The 19778-nt window shown below is 47.4% G+C and overlaps 1 protein-coding gene across 4 annotated transcripts in view; it reads left to right on the top strand.

Annotated features, from left to right (window-relative positions):
- The window catches only part of Scg3 (secretogranin III), a 33635-nt gene extending 15038 nt beyond the window's left edge, over positions 1 to 18597 (top strand). For 2 of the 4 annotated variants that reach the window (XM_063248749.1, XM_063248761.1), the window contains exons 8-11: positions 5039 to 5155; positions 6143 to 6226; positions 8437 to 8574; positions 13461 to 16867. In XM_063248749.1, coding sequence (XP_063104819.1) covers positions 5039 to 5155; positions 6143 to 6226; positions 8437 to 8574; positions 13461 to 13798 — 677 coding nt within the window. In that variant the 3' untranslated portion in view covers positions 13799 to 16867. Of the gene's footprint in view, positions 1 to 5038; positions 5156 to 6142; positions 6227 to 8436; positions 8575 to 13460; positions 16882 to 18320 lie in introns of those variants that run through there. The other 2 variants (XR_010047526.1, XM_003471874.5) reach the window with 2 other exon arrangements.
- Positions 18598 to 19778: the final 1181 nt, after the last annotated feature.

A 19778-nucleotide genomic window follows, 5' to 3' on the forward strand; every position in this document is an offset into this window, starting at 1 on the left:
TTGGATGATAGGAACAGCTATTTTGGAAAAAATGACATCATAATAGGTAGTGCTGATTTGGTATCATCTTGTTTTGAAGTCCCATCAAGCTTTTGTTCTGTCTCCATCAGTCTTAACATGTTGTATCTTATTGGATTTTATTATATGTGATAATATAAACAAAAACTTATACAGACAAGGAGATTATACAGAAACCATTGTTCATTTTCTGTTAGTTGATTCTAAATACCCTGGAATACTGTCATTCTCTTGAATGGTTTTACATTGTCTTGATATGTTTGATGCTACAGTATATGAAGTTATATTCAAAGATTTCAAGGAAAGAGACAATATGGTAACTACTTTTATGTTGGGACTATCTTGTGGTGAAACACTATTTTGCTTAAATAGTTATGTTTTGATCTGCACTGTTTTGTTGTTATGCCCTCTTTTATCTCAATCTCCATTTTATTATTTTTATCCTTTTAATTAAGGGAAAAATAAATAAAAAATAGCAGGATATAATATAGTAACCCACTTTGATTTTCTATTAACTTGATTTGAAGCCCTGTATTGCTCTCACCATCTTGTTTTGACTGATGTTCCACTATTCTGTTTTGCTTGATAGTACCAGGTTTGAAAGTTTAGGCAACAGCTGTGAAGATAGTGGGATTCATTATGACGCCCATACTGGTTGACTATTATCTACTTTTGAAGACCTGTAATGTCTCCAATGTTTTGGTTTTGTTGGTTTCATTCTTTACTGTTTTGTTCAATTTTATTATAACTGATGATATAGGCAGTTCTATTTGAGATAGTGGGAGGCATTATGGTAACCATTGTTGATCACCTTTTATTATGTTTTTACATTATCTATTATGTCCACCCTTTTGATTTAATTGACTCTGTTCTGTGGTCATGTTTGGTTTTACTCTCTTCCAAAAAAAGTAATAAGAACTGTGGGAGCAATAAAACCCAAAATGTGTAATAGTCATTGTACAAAGGAGAGGAAAAGAAAGTGCTCTAAACAGTATAACTGCATGTATATTTAAGTGTATAAGATAGACAATGATATTACTGAGTTTTGTTGGATCATTGAACAGAACTGTTTGCAGTCTCACTGTTTGAATGTCCACTTTATATGCTTTAATTTTGTTACTTGAACAAGTATTTCTAAGATGACAATATGTAATCCTTTAACTAGTGATTTCCTACTGTTTATTTTTTTTCTGAAATTCTGTATAACTTGTACCCTTTTTCTGCTTTTTTTCCTTTTTCTCCTTAAGTAAAATTTTAAAAAATAGTAAAAAAAAAAAAAAAGATGGTGAGAGCAATACAGGGGTTCAAATCAAGTTATTAGGAAATCAAAGTGGGTTACTATAATATATCCTGCTATTTTTTATTTTTTCCCTTAATTAAAAAGACAAAAGACAAAAATAAATAATAAAAAAGGAGATTGAGATAAAAGAGGACATAACAACAAAACAGCATAGGTCAGAACATAACCATTTAAGCAAAATAGTGTTTCACCACAAGATATCCCGACATGAAAGTAGTTACCATAGTGTCTCTTTCCTTGAAATCTTTGAGTATAACTTCATATACTATAGCATCAAACATATCAAGAGAATGTAAAACCATTCAAGAGAATGACAGTATTATAGGGTATTTAGAACCAACCAACAGAAAATGAACAATGGTTTCTGTATTATCTCCTTGTCTATAAAAGTTTTTGTTTATATTATCATATATAATAAGATCCAATGAGATACATGTTAAGACCGAAGGAGACAGAAGAACAAAAGCTTGATGGTACTTCAAAACAAGATGATATTAAATCAGCACTAGCTATTATGATGTCTTGTTTTCTCCAATATAGCTGTTCATACCATCCAACCTTCTCTGCCTCATTTCTGTTGAGCTCTTTTTCTATCATTAGTTGTCAGTTTGTCGTCTTCATTTCACTTTCTGCTCCATTCATTGTGGCCTCTCTGCCACTGTTTCTGAAATCTTGGTATTTTTCTCTTTTAGAGTGTCCTGCAGTATTCTCTGTAGAGGAGAATTGGTAGTTGCAAATTCCCCTAGTTCCTCTTTATCCTGGAAGCACCTTGTTTCTCCATTAATTTCTAGGTATAGTTGTGCAGGATATATCAGTCTTGGCTGGGGGTTATTGTCTTTCAAAGCTTGAATTATTTTGCCCCACATTCTTCATAATTTAATGGTTTGTGCCCGAGAAGTCTGCTGTAATTCTGATGGGTGTTCCCTTGTAAGTGATCTGTTTCTTGTCTCTGACAGCTTTTAATATTCTGTTCTTATATTGAATTTCTGGAATTTAGATTATTATATGCCTGGGTGTAGTTCTGTTTGGGTTGTAGGTAGCTGGGGTCCTGTATGCCTCATAGATCTGAGTATCTTTACCTTTTCCCATATTAGGGAAGTTCTCCTTGATTGTTTATGTGAATAGCCTTTGCAGTTCATTTGTTTGTATCCCTGTTTTTTCCTTTACATTCTTAATTCTTAAGTTTATAGATCCTATCATCCTCTAGCCTTTGTATTGTTACTGCTTGTTTCCTTGTTATTTTTAAGTTTTCCTTTCATGCTCCCACATTACAAATCTGCCCTCCAATTCAGATAATCTATCCTTAGTCTCTTTCAAGCTGTTATGCCAGCTTTCAATAGAGTTTTTAGTTTCCTGGCAATTTCTTTGAACTTGCTTCATGTATTTACGTTTTCTCTATTTTCTCCATCAAACAATTCTCTGCTTTTTTCTGTTCTTCCATTCCACCATCTGTTTTTTCTTGGGAGGTGCTTAGCATTTCTTTAACTATTCTACTTACATCTTGCTTTACTTGGTTAAGTACTTCACTTTTGAACTCGACTATGAGGCTCTGGAGATATCACTTAATGTCTATTGGTACCATGCCTGATAATTGCATTTCTGTCCTCATTGTCCTTTGCATTTACCTTTCCTGGATCCGTATTCTCAGGATTGGGGACTGAGTACACTTTCTTGTTGCTCCCTCTTCCCATACTTTTTGTTCCTTCCATAGAAGTGTATATAGGAGGTCCAGTTTCTTTCTTTGTCAGTTTCAGTTTGTTTGAATCCCGCCAGCTAGGTGTTCCCGCCCACTGCAGTATAGTAGAGAGACACAGACCTGGGCACCTATGCTGGGCCCACCCCTGCAGGTCAGTCAACCTGCTGAAGGCTTCACTACATTAGGGTGCACTGCCAGCGCAGGGACCTGTTTGGACTAGCCTACTGGGTCTTAGTCTGCGGCATCAGCCAGGTCAAGTACTCCCCATCAATCCTGCTTGAGAGGGGAATATGTGACTGAAGTCCTGCAGCATCCTGTTCGGGCTAGTCTGCCCAGTCCCAGAATGTCTTCTGTTGGAGCTTCCTTATCTATGGAAGGGTCCCCGTTCCAATCAGTCACCGTGGGTCAATGCAGGACTCCCCGCCAGCTCTGCTTTCAATTCGGTTTGCAGATTCCCGCTCTCAGAGTTTTTGCGTCTCTATCCCTGCTGTGCCAATTCAAATGCAGCAGTGGTGGCAGGAAATTCAAGCCGCTGTTTCCAGAGGCATGGATTCCAGCTTCGGCCCTGGGACTTTAGCTGTTCCAGTCATAGCACCGGGATTGCATTTCCAGTTGGTTTCTCTCAGCTTAGTTTGTTCCTGGGTCAGCAGGTTATCTCTCCCCCTGCTTAGGACCCCCCACACCATACCATTCCTGGAATCTAAGCTGGCTATCTAAGAGAGCCTCTATAGCTGCTGTTATCTATCTACCATGTTCTCCTGGAAGTCCTTTTTTTTTTTTTTTATCGGTACCAGGGATCGAACTCATGACCACGCGCTTGCAAGGCAGACACTTATGCTGCTGAGCTAAATCCCCAGCCTATGTTTACATTTTTAAAAAATGTTATAATAATGGCTTTGAATTTGCAGTGATCCTCCTGCCTCAGCCTCCAGAGTGCTGGGATTACAGGTGTGTGCCATCATTGCCTGGCTTTTTTCTATCTTTTTTTAGGGACCCAGGCTCCCTCCTACCCTAAACTCCCTTCAGTGGTCCTCTTTTTCATATAACCAAGAGCTCCAGTTATCAAATAATTTCTTAAAATGTATTTAATGCCAAAAAATGAATAAAAGTAGCTAAAATTTTTAAAAAGTTACAAAGACACACTATCATTGACTTCCCTCAAAATCTTCCCCTCAAGTCAAATCTACTCACCCCATGGTTCTTGGCACCTTTGTAGCAACCATGGAGAGCTCTCCTGAGGGCTTCTGGCTGCCCTGTTGTGGCTGCCTCAGTGTCCTTGAATTGATTCAAAGTGTCCACACCTCTGCTGGCCACTTTGACTTGGGGAGAAGTCTGACAGGGCCAGTTCTGGTGAATAGTTGGGTGAGCACGCAGCATCATGTTTTCCCAAGCCTGTTCTTTCCTTGGATGCCACACGGCAGCAGCATTCACCGTGTTTCTGATCACACCTTGTAAATACCAGGACTTCTGGATGGTTTCACAAAGCGACAAGAAGGTGGGGTGCTCTTGAAGCAAGGCGGGGTATTTGGAGGGGAGTCAATGGCAGTGTATCCTTTACTGTAATGCATTTTTAAAATTTAAATATTCAACACTTATTTTGATCACTGTGAATACGTGTTCTTATTTTTGATGAGGGAAATTAAGCGTAATTAATGAATACAGATGTTTTTTATCCCCAAAGACTTGCTGCCTGAGAGAAGTTTTAGGCAGCAGCCTTCTCTCCTTGAGGTCTATGTGATCTCAGGTGGAAAGCTGATCCTTTACCAATACCATCTTTAGATGAAATTAAGCCTTAATGCCAAGTAATAACTGCTCATTTCCTCAGAAGTTTGGTATAGCTGTGCAGTGCCCTGGATTCCCAGTTAAGTCGTAGATTTTCTTTGTTTTTTAAATTAAATGTATGTGGTGTTAGCTATATGTGGAGGAAGGAATAGTTTAACAAGATGCCGTACTTCGTAATTTGGTATGGAAGACGAAGCTATTCTCCACTGAATTGCTTTGAATTATTTCGTCCTTTTCTATAGAAAAGGAGGCAAAGGAGAAGGAAACACTGATCACCATCATGAAAACGCTGATTGACTTTGTGAAGATGATGGTCAAGTATGGCACCATCTCTCCAGAGGAGGGGGTCGCCTACCTTGGTGAGAAGTCCGGCTGCTCTGCTCTTGCTGTGATGGTTTTTGTTGTCCAAAGCCAACTGGGGATTTGGCAATAATTTCCTCACTTGTTTGATAATGTATTCCCCAACAGCCCAGATCTCCCGGGTAACCAGAATTCCCCAGTGTGATGAGGAATGCAAATGAAATTAACCAGAAATCAACTCTTTCCAGATCTAACTTGAGTATAACCATTTCTCATGTATTGCATTTAATGTTATTACCATTTTCTAATAATTCCCAGAATGGCCATCTGATTAAAATTTAACTCAATTTTTTCCCCATTGTGTTCAGAAGATTGAGACTAAGAGTCCTGATTGGACCTCGGGGTCCTGGCTCCTGGTCCCCACACATTAAGCCTTGGGGTCTCACCTTCTGCATCCATCAAGTGAAAGACTCTTTTGTCTCTAACAGGCTGTAAAAGGTGCAGGGACTCTACCCAAAGGCTGTAGCCTGCCTCTCATTGGCCTGGATTGAGTCACATGCTCGTTCCTGAACCAATCACTGTAGCCTAGGATCAGCACCATCCTGATTGGTCAACCTGGTCAACATTCAGCCACCCTGGAGCTGAATATTGGGATCACAGCAGCTGGGTGTCCTGACCACAGGTGTTGCATAAATCAAAGCACAGATCTTAACCCTGGATGTGTTCTGGCAGTGGCCAGAGGCAGAAGGGACTTCTGCACTTCTAACCTGATGATCTTGGATTATGTGCCTACCCAACCCAACCCAACCCAGAGTCCAGGATTCCTAGAAGTTAAATCCAGACCAGAGCATATTTCTAGCAGCATTAATATTTTTGGAATTGGTAATATGGTATTTCTGGTGAGATTTAAACATTTTTAGTACAAAGTTTCTTCACAGCAAGGGCCCAAGTCTCTTCCTCACACTGGGGCATGCAGGTGGTAGAGTGTGAACTGTGGAGGGGCAGAGGTCATGTGCAAAGTTTATTCCTTCCCTTTATTTCCCCAGAAAACTTGGATGAAACAATTGCTCTTCAGACAAAGAACAAGCTAGAAAAAATTGCTACTGACAATAAAAGCAAGCTTTTCCCAGGTATGATTTACTTAACTATTTTTGTAGCTTTCACCTTTTTAGGTGGTAAATAATAACTTTCAATAAGCATTAATAAAGAATTATAAATTTCAAAGTTAAGTATCTCAGATCCAACAATAGGGTTAAGGAGCTAGACCCTTTCTGTGTGGTTTATCTTGGTGTAGAAATCTGACACCTACAACCTCAAGCAGGAGAAGTACGTGTTGTCTCATAGTTTCAGAGAGTTCAGTCCATGGTTGGCTGCTCCACAGCAGAAACAGCGTGGTGGAAGGAACGGTGGAGGAAGCTGCTCAGACCATGGCATCTGGGAAACAGAGTGAGGGAAAGGTACTAGAGAGGAAGAGGCCAGGGCCCAGAGGGGGCCCCCAGGGCCGCGCTGCATGGCCCCCGCAAATGCACCCAGGAGTGTGCATCACTGGTCCTAGCTCCTAAGCTTTGCTCAAACTGATTGAGTTGACAATCAAGACTAACCATTCCAGAATGGAAAAGGTGGTATCGCAGAACCAGCAGCACTTCCCTAGTCCTCCTTCCACCCCACTTATTCCCTCTCGTCTGGGGTGGTCTGTGCTGCAGTCTCCTATATGCCTCCTTGGCTCGGTTTCTGTGGTTCTGCATCCCCAGGCATAACCCGGCTCAGCATGGCTCCACCTCTCGAGGGGGTGGCGGAGTGAAAGAGAACAGGCCAAGATTGTTCGCCGTAAGTTTCAGACTTATCAGGGCAATTATGTGCATAGCCTTCAGAGTGTTTTAGAGCCCTTTAAAGTAATGGTTTCATGCCTTCCATGATGACCAAAGCAAGGAACAAAATTGCAAAACTATGAAAAACATAGACACACACAATCTGTATGTGTGTGTTATACACCACAGTGCACTAGCAGATGTGTGACCCACAGCTGATTTCTGTCTTGTTATTTTTTCAATAATATAATAAATTGAACTCAGAACCTCATCACTTCAGCCAGGTAGGCGCTGTGCCGCTGAGCTATAGCCCCATCCCTATGGTAAAAATACTTTTTATTTAAAAAGATTTCTTGTTCCGCTGCTTGAGGCTGCTATTATATCAGCTCCAGACAGGTATAACATTGTTTTAAGCAGTTACCTAATCTCAGTATGAGATTTCTAGAAGCAGATATACTTATTTCTGAGTGAGGGGCACACAAGGGTTTTCCTTTTTGCACAACAAAGGCCTAGATCTCTTCCTCATGCTAGGGCGCCCAGGGCGAAAGGTGTGAAATATGGAGGGGCAGAGGGTCACGTACTGTTCTGGGTGCCAGCTCCTCCATGGGGAGCACTGACCAGCTGTATTATAATCTCACTGGGAACTGAGACCTACCATATTTTCTTTGGAACCTGAGCTACCTCAAAGAGTCGATCACCTTTGCAGTGATGGTAAACCTTTTAGAGACCAAATGCCTGAACTGTAGCCCAGAACTCACATACTAACAACAAAGTGCCAGCGCTGTAATTAAATCTGAATGCTGAGGTCTTAGCTTAGAAAAAACAACTGAGACACTAACATCTTTTGTCCTAAAAGAAACATAGGTTCACCACCACTGGCTTGTACTGATTAAAGAAAGACCAGTAGCTGGGCTCAGTGGTTCACATCTGCAGTCTCAGCTACCTGGGAGGCTGAGGCAGGCAGACCTTTTGATCCTAGGAGTTCAAGACCACCTTGAGCAACATAGCAAGACCTCATCACTAAACAATAACAATAATAATAATGTAAGACAAATAATCTACCCTCTAATGATGCAGTGCAGCAAAAAGGAAAAAGGCTAGACTAGAATTTGGAAAGCTGAGGGTTAGCCTAGTTTTCTTCTTCTTCTTTTTTTTTTTTCTTTTGTCTTTTTGAGACAGGGTCTCACTATGCAGTTCGGGCTGGCCTTGAGCTCACTTTGTAGCCTAGGCTGGTCTCAAACTCGCAATGATCCTCCTGCCTCAGCCTCCCAAATGCTGGGATTACAGGCATGAGCTATCACCCCCGGCTGAGTTTTATGTTGATTCAGGGGCAGCTTAGGGGTGTCTCTCCCACCTCTGGGACTCAGTTTCCTTTTCTGGGAAGTGAGGGTAGAGAGTTGTACAGAGCATCACTAACATTCCTGAGGAAAATGACCAGGCCGCAGACAGTACCTTTGCCGCTGAAGACACTGCTATATTACAGAAGAGCGAAGGGGCAGGAACGCAGGGCAAACTGGCCCCTCTGATTGCAGTGCCCTCGGAGAAGAGTCCTGAGGAGACCGACAGCACCAAGGAGGAGGCCGCCAAGATGGAGCAGCAGCATGGCACTCTGAAGGATTCCACCAAGGACAGCAGCAGCAGGCCAGTGGGGAAGACAGACGCCCCAAAAGGTATGGTCCGGTCTCTTCTTTGGGGAGGCCAGGGCTCCCCACACCACCTGCAGCAATCCAGGAAGCGAGCCACCCAGCTCCTCGTAGTCCGTGGGTCTCGGTGTGCAGCAGGCGGCGTCCTCCCCAGGGTTATGCTTGCCGGGGGAGGCAAGCACACCTGTGACACTCTCATTGGTTCCTGGATTCCATCCGGGGGCCGTCGGCATCCCAGCCTGGGGCTCCAATGCAGGGAGGAGTATTGATTCCCATTTGCACACCTGCTGGGCTCCAGTTCACCTCTGACACTTGAGGGTTCTCATGAAAAGTTCCTGCACAGCTAAATACTGTTCACTCCACAGGGTTATCAACTTCACCACTTAGCTGAACAAATTTGCTTAATAAGTAGGCAGTGATTACAACATGAAAAATACCTGTAAGAACTTGATTTAAAAATTACAAGGCTAATACCTGTGTTTTCTAAAATAGCTTCCATATCTATCATTTATATCCTCCTAGCGTTTTACCAACTGCCAGACATTCAAAGAAAAAGCCTTAATGAGCCATAAGTTCTAAGTTGTTCATCCCTTTTCATATCAGAATGTGGGTCTGGCTGTACAGGGGTGTGTGTGTGTGTGTTACTGAGGACTGAACCCAGGACCTTTGTAAAGAACTACATCCCCAGTCTTTTTGTGCTTGTTTTGAGAGATCTTGCTAAGTCACCAAATTGCCTAGGCTCAACTCAGACTTGTGATCCTCCTGCCTCAGCCTTCCCGAGTGCTGAGACTGTGAACATACACAACCATGCCTAGCTGCAAGCCCCGTTATTGCAAACTTACATAGTTATATTTTAGAAAATTCACCTCCCTATGTCTCTGATGGGTGTCCTTTTTCTGCAATTTGGTGTTTATGAGAAGTCATGAGAAAACACCTTGACCCTACCTGACTGTCCTGTCATGATAGATTGACCTCTTTGGAACAGTTGGAACCTGCTTAGGTGACAGCCCTGTCTTGTTAATGGGCTCGTAGAGGTCTTATTCCCTGGGAGCCACATGAGTGGCCAAGCTCTCCCAACTGAGGTGCATTGGCACTCATCTAATTTGTCATCTGAAAACTCCCTGGGCTCTCTTTTTATTGGCTAATGTGTGACCATCGGTGGGCACGAACACAAGGATTTGGTGTATTCCTCTGAACAAAAGGGCCAGTCAGGCTGACGGTACAACCTTAACTTGAGGGGACCTCTTGGTCCCCTTAGAGGTTCCCCACCCAACTTCTGCCACATGGGTGGGAACAGGTTCTTGTTCACACTTCCCGTTTCATGTGAGCAGTTCCACTTGACAATGATGATACCAGTGGTGATTTCATGTGCAGTTTGGCCCGGCTTGATCAGCAGCCGCCCTGACACATTATCTTTGCTTTGTGGCAACCACAGAGGTGAGAGTGGAGTTGGAAACAGTCTCCTTCCAGGAGCTGTTGTTTCTTTGGAAAACGTCTCAAGGGACATGGGCCGGGCTGCTGAGATCCAGGCAGAGGTGCTGCTTTCTCTGCAGCTGTTGGAGCTCTTTGCAGCAAAGCCAGACAAGCAGTCCCTGCTTGCTGTGTGACATTCTCAGTTCTTTCTCTGGCTTCTGGAACCTTTTCTCCAACCTGGATATCATTCACCACCACACTGTTGTCTCCGTGGACACAGCTGACTGCCGGCTCCGGGGGCCTTGTATTGTGCTGTGTGCAGTAAGGTTTGATGTGTCCTCTGGGCTCAGGAGGAGAGAACAGTGGGATAGTTGATTAACACCACATGATGGGGCAAGGGGCGGCAGGACGGCTGACATGTGTGCCACTGTGGGGACCCTGTAGGTCTGCTCTGGGTGAGTGGTGAACAAGCAGGGTGGAACTCACAGCAATCCTCCTGCCTCAGCCTCCTCAGTGCTGGGATGACAGAGGTGTGCCGTCATGCTCAGCTGCCCTTTTAAACTGTGGTGAAATACACAGAAAGTTTACCACCTGATCTATTTTTAAATGCACAGCTCAGGGGCACAAAGCACACTCACATTATTGTGTGACCACCACCGCATCTGTTGCCAGACCTCACCTTGTAGAACAGAAACTCTGTCCCCACTAAGCGACATCCCATCCTTCCCCTAACCCTGGGCTGTCTTCTTCCAGACTTGACCCCTCCAGGTCACCCCTCCAAGTGGATTCTTGGGTCCTGAGGCTCAGGGTGGGCTGCAGGCTTCCCAGTTTCCCTCGATGCAGGCTGAATGGTTCTCCACTGCCCCAACCACTGCCCACGCAGCCTCAAGGCCTTGTGAGCAGCACTGCCATGGACACAGACACACCACTTTGGCTCTTGGGGTACGTGACCAGAAGGACTCACCGGCTCCTGTGGTAAAATGCGCAGGAGAGTTACCACCTTAACATTCTCTGGTGGGTTTCCAAGGAAGAGCCGTGCTGCGGTCCCCAGCAGCTGCGTCGGCTCAGCTCCTCACCTGCATACACAGGGCTGTGGTTTATCCACAACCTGGTCACGCTTGCTTCGGGTTTCTCTTTGGCTTGGCTTGGTTTTGTGTCCTAACCAACACAAAGTGGAGGGTGAGTGGTAAACTTCTGAAAAACAGCTAACAGGAAAAGAGTGGCTGCAGCCTGAGCGGTCACATGACAACATACCTGAGATGAAGGGCAGGGGCCTGGCCTGGTCACAGCTCTGTGGGGGGTCCAGTTCCTGAGCCAGTGGGCCTCTGAACTGGGCTGAGGCACCATGTGGTGGTGGGATCCACATGGGAGGCACAGGGTCCTACGGTCCCCTCCAAGGGCAGACCTGAGCCACCCAAAGACCTTCACTGGCCACACCTCTGAAGGTTCCCTGCATCCCCAGTGGGCCCACCCTGGTCACCAGCCTTGAAGGTGGCCTGCAGGAGCCAGACTAGCAGAGTGTGTAGAGGTGAACAGTCGAGGGAGCGATGGACATGGAGAGATGAGGATGAGACTCTATCCATTAGTCTGTCTGTCCTTCTCTCTTCTTTCTCTTTGTATTAGTTTTTGGTGATCCTGGAGATCAAATCCAGGGACTTCACACGAGCTACATTCATGAGCATTTTAAATTTTTATTCAGGGCAAGAGTCTTACCAAATTGCTAAGTCACCCAAGCTAGGTTTGAGCTTGTGATCCTCCTGCCTCAGTTTCCCAGAGTGCTGGAATTACAGGCATGCACCATCACACCTGTCTGATTAGTGTTGCTGTTTGTCACGGCTCCACTGAAATGTTAGGAAGAAGACAGAGGCTTGAGGTTAAAATTAGCCCCATCCCGTGATGAAGAAATCCAATGTGTCCATAATTCCCCTGATTGGGGACATCAGTGTGGGGCAGAGGTGGCAAAGCTATGGCATGAGTGCCACTGCCAGATGCTTGCCATCCCTGAAAACTCTTAAGAGGTTCGCCATCATAGGTCTAGGGCACGGACAACTGATTCTTTTTGTTTTGTTTTGCTTTGCTTTAATTTAAAAAAAATTTTTTTTGAGGCAAGGTCTCAAGTGGGCCTGGAATTCTCTGTGTAGCTCAGGTTGGTCTCAAACTTGCCTCTGTCCTCCTGCCTCGGCCTCCCAAGTGCTGGAATGACAGCCCTCTGCAAGGACAGCTAATTCTAATTCAGCTTAGCACACACCAAGCAAAGCTTAACACCGGGGTCAGCATTCCTGGAAAAACTGCAGTTGGTCCTCCAAGGACACCCTAAACCTGTGTCTTTGTGCTCATAGGTGCTTATGTGTGGTTTTCTCAAGGGCCGTTTTATATCCTTGTTATAAAACCCAGTGAGAAACACCGGTTGCCCATAGCCCACGAAATGAGGGTATTCGTGTGGGTGCAGGCAGCTGCTGGCCTCCCTGATGTTTGTTCAGTTGCAGGTGAACACCCATCCTGGGGGCCTGGTGCCAGGCACAGGAGGCGAACTAGAGCTGATGCTGTCTGGAGGACTGGGCAGAATTCAGAGGACAGTCGGTGCGCGTCTGGACCTGTGTGTGTGTGTGAGGCCTGGCAGAGTGGCCTGAGAGCTGAGCCAAGGGCCAGCAGAAGCCACCTGGGGGACGCTTGTGCCTGGGGTCCACGTGGCCTCAGCAACGTGCGTTCCCGTCCAGCACATGCCAGGCCTCAGGAACAGCACCTGGCAGGGACAGTAATAACAGCAATCTGTCCTTTATGTCACTGTTGCCTTACAAAGCAGGGCCACATGTATCTTATTACAGCTTGTTCTAAAAAATAAATCCAAATGAATTCCTGGTGACAGAAAAGACAGATTCATCTCCTCATCTAGCACAGGCTATTTAAACTGGTGCTTTCTGTAGAGACTCACAATCAAGAAAGTTTTAAATGTTAAAATGACTTCTAACATATATTTGACTCAGTAGCTGTTTCCAAATTTAGAAATACAACAATAAAACCACATTTATTCCAGTTCCAGGCAGATTTAAACTTTGCCTAATTTTGCAAATAAGTTTCTCCCTGGAGACCAAGGGAAAGGACTTTAAATCTTCATTCCATGATCTCAGTCTGGTGCCTTTTTCCAGTTGGATGCTTACTTACACACTTCCGGTGAGTCACTGAAAATCTCTTTTAAAGGGGTCTGAGGGGTGAGATAGGCATTGAAACCCCCACAGACACCTTGCGGACCCATCGGTTGTCAGGTTTATGACCAGACAGTGGAGCTGAGGTCGTCACCAAGGTCACTTTTGCCTGACACGAGGTCTTCACAGAGGCAGAAGTTCCGCCTGTTTGATTAGGAGATCAGCCCACTCATGGAGCCAAGCAACACAAGGGGCAGCCCAGCTGGTCCAACAGAAAAGCCCCAACATCGATTTCACACCTCTTCCCCAAGTCACGGGGGTCAGGAACACAGCACGGTGAACTTTCTGTCACCGCAGGCTTCTCGAGGATCCCAGAGGAAGACATCCCACATGGAGCATCCGTGAGCTGCTGCTTTAGATTCACTCCTTCACTAACCAACCAGGAACACAGGGCCCCGAAGATGAGGCGACCTGCTGGAGTCGCCCCAGCGGGAACAAGCAGAGCCAGGCCCTGGACCTGCACCCCTGACCTCCCATCCAGTGCCATCTCAGGCTCCCGCTGCATCCCACATGCGTGCACAATGCCACACTCTGGGGCAGCTCCTGCGCCAAAGGGCCCTGTGGCCCGGGTGACATCAATCCCAGCCACCTTGCTTCACGCGGTTCCAAACTGTGATCGTCTGGAATACTTTTGACATAATTTTAAGTGTATCAAACTTCATTTTGTAACCACGCCCCCAGAAGATCTGATGTCTTCCATGCGGGCTGTGGGTGCTGGGTTAACCTGATTGATTTCTGTGCTTCATTTTTCAGGCAGGGTGGCACGGTCAGGACAAAGCCATGCATAGAGAGGGACATTTGTTTTTTCTTGCAGTTTTTTTTTTTTTTGAAGAAAAAATACTGTATGTTGTTTTCTTAGAAGTAGCTGTTCAGGTTACAAGATTTAGGCACAAAAATATGAAACAACAAAAGCACAAACTTCTTTTGGATAAACTAATGGGGATTAGCAGTATAGCTATCTATTTTGTATAGACATACATATGTATGTATACCTGTTCATATATGTATGTGTATATATACACACCTATATGCATATAACCTCTTTCAGAAAGGGACATTTCTGCTTTGGTGCCGAAGGCCAGCAGAGCTGGCAGAGTGGGGCTGCATCTGGCCCATGGCCCCTTTCCCTCTGCTTCAGCACATGTTTCCAGGCTCGTGCTGTATTACCTCAGCCATGAGCTATTTTTTTCCAAAGGAAGCTGAAATAGATTAGAAAAAAAATAGCCCAGCTTTTCGGTGTGGCCTCTCCTAGGCTTTGCGTATGCACTGTATAAATAAACCATTTGCTTTGCAGCTCGGAGAAGGGGGAGTGTAAATAGGAACCAGCTGCTTTCTCCAAGCACAGCAGAGCACCTGATCTCATCCCTGCTGGCATCACAACTCCCGCTAATCTGCAGTGTCCTGTGTGGGTGGCCGTGGGTGGCTTCCAAGCTTTGCCACACAGCAAAGTCCTCTCAGAATTGCTAAAAATAAGCAAAAAAGAACCAGAAGCCCAGTCTCCACCCCAGCCTTCCTGATCTAACCTGAATGTTGGGCCTCTGTCATGCAGGTTTGCTGTGCAGCTCAGTTGGGGACCCCACTTTGCTGGCCAGGTTGGTGACCAACAGCCACTAAACTCCCTGGATTCTAAAGGGGGGTTGGAAGGCTGCACCCATTGGATGCCGCATGGTTTCTGGTATCCTTCTGGCACCTTGCCTGAGTCTCCATGAGCAGAACTGTGGCGATCAGAGGACACGCACCCTGGCGCTTTCAGGTGTCTCTGACGAATGAGGTGTGATGGAGAAATATGGTGAATGGCACTTGAACCTGAGGCCTTGGGGAGGAGCCAGTGTTCCCACAATGCCAGAGCTGCTGAATAAGGCAGTGGGGACACGGTGTCACTCTTCTTTCTGACTGGCCCTCCTGAAGATGCTCATAAAAGGAGAGTTATTCGGTAAATATCTGTCTAGGCTCCCTGTGAGCAGCTTCGTTTTAGGCCTGAGGGTGCCCTGGCTATTCTGGGGAGGAAGGCAGCAAACAAACAGCAAACAGCAAATCCAGATGAATGGCGATGCCAGTCTCCGAGTGGGCTGTGCTGCGTCCCAGGTCAGCCAGGGACAGTACCCTTCCCTGTCTGCTGTCTTTAAGAACAGACCAGGGGGCCGGAACTGTCTCCACTGAGGCAATCCACGCCCCTGGGGTGGAAGACTGGGGTCACTCTTGTTGTCCAGTTGATCTTTTATCGAGGAAGCTTCTATCGGCTCTGGAGGACACAGACCTGGCAGTGAGGCCAGGGCAGTAAGAGCCCTGGAAGAAAAACGCGCAGAAGTTGGGCAAGTGTGGCAGTGGGACCTGAGCACCAGTGACCCGCAGGGCAGCGTCTTCACTCCCAGGCTGGACTCAGAGGGATCCAAAGGTGAGCCTGGCTCTGCCAGCGCCATCCTCGCTCTGCGCCTCCATTTTGCCTTCTGTAAGGTGGGGGTGGTGATGGCACTGCCGGGGGGTTGCTGTGAAGAATAAACGAGAGAATGCACTTCGAGCTAAAGGCACTGTCCCTGTGCAGCATGAGCAGGTGGCACAGGAGGCTGGAGGGGGAAAGGCGCCCCCATGAGGCCTGGAGACTGCAGGGCCCAAGGAACCCTAGAGTGGGGAGCTTGAGGGGCCAGGTCTCAGAGGGCCTTTTCAGTGCTCCTGTTGGAACAGAGAGAGACTACCTGGTCTATTTTTACTTTTAGTTTTATTTTTATCTTGGTTTTTTGAGTCAGGGTCTCACTACGTAGCTCAGGCTGGCCATAAACTCACAGCCATCTTCTCCTGCCTCAGCCTCCGGAATGCTGGGATTCCAAGCATGCTCAGTCATACCTGGCTTCCCCGTTTGTTTTTCACTTCTGTAAGTCAGAGTTTTGCTGGGCAGCCTGGGTTGGCCTTGGATTCCACACCTAAGTCTCTTGACCCATGAACTTTGCACAGCTGGTTGAGAGGACAGCAGACATCTCAGCAGAGGACGAGACAAGCACTGAGCCCGTCTGCAGACTGCGATTCTTTCTGGGTGTCAGAGGCTTAGATGGGCCCCGACTCCAGCCCCGGCTTCTCTTTCTACACTGCAGACTCCTCGCCTAGAAGCCAGTGAGATCCAGTCACGGCTACCGCCACATGGAGGTGTCCCGAGCCTCAGAGAGCAGGTTCTGCCTGGCAGCCGGATCAGAACCAACTCAGAGCACACCCTCTGGGCCTGGTGCCGCCTCCTCCAAGGATGTCACACTCCCCACCAGGACCAGGCAGAGACCTGGGGAGACACCAAGCTGTGCATCAGCACTGGGCAGAGATGTGGCATATTGGACCCCACTCCATCCTTGATTTGAGGCTGCTCCTTGGTTTGGAAGAACTGTCCCCTAATCCAAAGTGACCCAGTGCCACAAAGCCAAGCAAACCAAAACCCACACCACATTCAATGGTGTGTGGGCAGGATGCTCCCTGGCACCAGCCTTGCTCACGCTGGCACCCACAGCACGCACGTGTATGCACACACACTCCCCAGCCACACTCCATGCCATGACGTCCATGCAGCCCACGCTTGCAGTTCTGAGTCAGTGGGGCTCAGAAATGATGCTGGGGTACCTTGAGAGCACGCGTTTGATGTGATTCTCTTCTTTTCCAGGGAAGACGGAAGCCTACTTGGAAGCCATTAGGAAAAATATTGAATGGCTGAAGAAACATGACAAAAAGGGAAACAAAGATGGTAAGGACTAGGGCTGAGGCGGGGGCGCCTTGCCATCTCCCCTGGTTCTATGGGGAAACTGAAGGGCTGAAGGCCCCCCACAGGGCCCGGGGCATCCGCTGCCTTTCAGGTGTGGAGGCGGAAAAACTCCTCTCTCCCGCTACCCGCAGCTGCCTTCCAAGGCACAGCTTTTATTCCATGGTGCTGCAAAGCAGGGTAGAAGCAGGGCGGAGAGTGGAGCACGTCTCCCTGCATCCGTTCCTGTCCTGCGTCCACAGTGATCAGCCTCTGCCGGCCGTGTGCGTCTACACCCTCCCCGCTTCCTGGCATCTCTTAAGCACAGGAATCTTCTGGGCACCTGCTGGGTGTCCACAGCCACCAGGAAAGCAGCTGGGACAGAGCAGCACACACAGCCACCTCTGATTGCCAGAGCAGTACAAGGTCTGCCCGTGTGTGGGTGACGGTGGTTGCCCTGGCCTAGGGCAGTCATGGGTGGGTGCAGAGTACCAGAGAGGCCAGGAGACAGGGCAGGGCCTCTGCCAGGACAGAGACAGGTTGGGAGAGGGTCACAGAGATCGGAAGAGCCTGTGAGTGAGGAGAGATGGGAAAGAAGGAAGCCCAGGTACCAAGGTGTGAAGGACAGTGGAGTACATGCATTCTGGACAGCTGCAGACAGGAATGCAGCTGGACTTGGGAGTGGGCAGTGCTAGGCCAGGAAGGGTGGCGGGGCCAGCGGAGCCTAAATCAGAACCTCTCAAGGCTAAGGAAGGGATCCATCCAGCTACAGTGAGGTTGCAGACTGAAAAAGTCCAGGAAGGCAGGAGGGAGGTGAGGAGGCCAGGGTCTGAAGCAGACTCGAGTGGCCTCTCTGCACTGGCCCCAGGGACGCTGCCTCGGGTCCACCTCAGGCCCAGTGTGGCTGAGGTCCTCCCAGCTCCGTCCTCCTCGCCCCTGGGGTATTCATGATGTGCAGGGACTGGGTTCTGGTGACAGTGAGCTGGCTGGGAGTGACTGAGGACCTCTGTGCTTTCCTCTGTCCCTCCTCTCTGTCCCCGGCACAGCCTGGCAGACGGCAGGATTCTCGGGACTCGTGATTGTAATCACCCAACCCTTAATCAAGGCAAAGCATAGCGATCTTCAGGTCTCTGAAAGATACCACGTGCAGTTGTCTTACTTGGGGAATCTACTTCTGGTTGGAAGTTTGTTGGTTTCCCTCACACAGACTTGAAGTAGGACAAAGGTTATGATTTGGCTATTTTATTTTATGTTTTTGAGATAGGCTTCTATCAGATAGTAAAGAGACTGGCCTCAAACTCCCTGTGTAGCCCAGGCTGGTCTTGAACTTGGGATCCTCTCACCTCAGCCTCCCAGGTGACTTTGTTAAACAAAACGCTGATGACTGTGATAGGCTTGGTCCTTCGCACGTGTGCTCATGATGCTCTGATGATGGTATCTTCCAGATTATGACCTTTCCAAGATGAGAGACTTCATCACCCAGCAGGCTGATGCATACGTGGCCAAGGGCATCCTGGATAAGGAGGAAGCCAGCACCATCAAGCGCATCTACAGTAGCCTGTGATGCCGGGGGACCCCGGAGATCTTCGTGGAGCCCGAGACACCCCTAGCAGATGTTCTCTGACCCAAGGGTATTAGAAAGCGCTGAATTCACAGTAGTTAACCTCTTAGGAGTGGATAAAACATAGCTTCTTTGCCATTAAAAACTACCTGAAAAGTAAAGCTGTCTGCAGGCTGAGACTGCACCTAGAGTCCTCCTTTCCACCTGTTCCTGTGTTTCCCAGAGATGCTGCTGTGGGAGATGCTCCTGGGCTGAGCCCACACCAACCCTTCTTTCCTGGCAGTCAGGCCAGGCCAGTGGGCAGGGCACTGTTGGACCAGCCCTGTTACAAGGCCTTGTTTCTGCCCACAGTTCCCAGTCGATTCAGTCAAATTCCTATGTTCTCAAAGCCTTGTGCCTTGAACGGCATTTCCTTTATAGCTTCTTCAGCTGCTCTTTTTAGCTGGCTCTTTCTCTGGCCCAGTGGCACCCTTAGAAACCTGAAACTGGCATAAGGTTTCCTGGATTTATTAACAATTCACCCCACCCATAGCACTTCCTGTTGGTGAGTTTGCAGACATCGGGCTGGGGGATAAAGAGGGATATTTATATCTACTGGCAGACGGGCAGGCGTAGTCATAAATAGTACAAAAGCAGAGGAGAATTTCATACGCATCTCACATATCTCAGGTGGACCTGTCTAAGCCAGGTACCTCTGCAGAGAGCCAGGGACCCGGGTGCACGCGGGGTAGAAACAGCTGAGACTCCTTCTGCTGCCTGTGAGCTGAGCTGGGGGTACTCTGGAAGGCAGGTTAGTGAACCCAAATCCCCAGAGTCCATCCGCAGCTACCACTGCAAATCCCAGGAAGCAACTGGACAGGTCCTCCTCGGATGTCAAAGGCTGTTGTCCCCAAGCTTAAGAAGCCTCCAGCGATGTCTCAATCAGTATAGAGTACCGGCATGTTTCTCTAGACATCTGCCTAAAGTCACAAAAACAGCATAATGCTTTTTGTAGCCATCTTTTTGTTTCTACTTCAGATGACTTCTGATGCCTGCAGTGCTATCCCAGAGGCTCAGAGCCCACAGACACAAGAGGATCCTGGGGTGATCTAGAGTAGCTAGGCCCCCAGGGGGCTGGGGCATGGGGACCAGAAACACCTTGCGCACAGTGTGAGGCCCCCGGGATGGTGACCAGACCACTGTCACTGAGCCCCTGCATAGGAAGGGGTACTCAGCTTCCACATCAGGCAACAGACTGGCTCCGAATAAAACATTTCCTCCCATACTTTCTAAGCTGTAAGCATCTGTGCAGGATTTTTTAAAACGAGGAAAGCATTCCAGGGTTTATTGTCATTTTCAGAGC

The sequence above is a fragment of the Cavia porcellus genome, unplaced genomic scaffold, assembly GCF_034190915.1.
Source record: "Cavia porcellus strain 051 isolate PalLab524CR breed Dunkin Hartley unplaced genomic scaffold, mCavPor4.1 scaffold_1, whole genome shotgun sequence".
In the NCBI taxonomy this organism is placed as follows: Eukaryota; Metazoa; Chordata; class Mammalia; order Rodentia; family Caviidae; genus Cavia; species Cavia porcellus.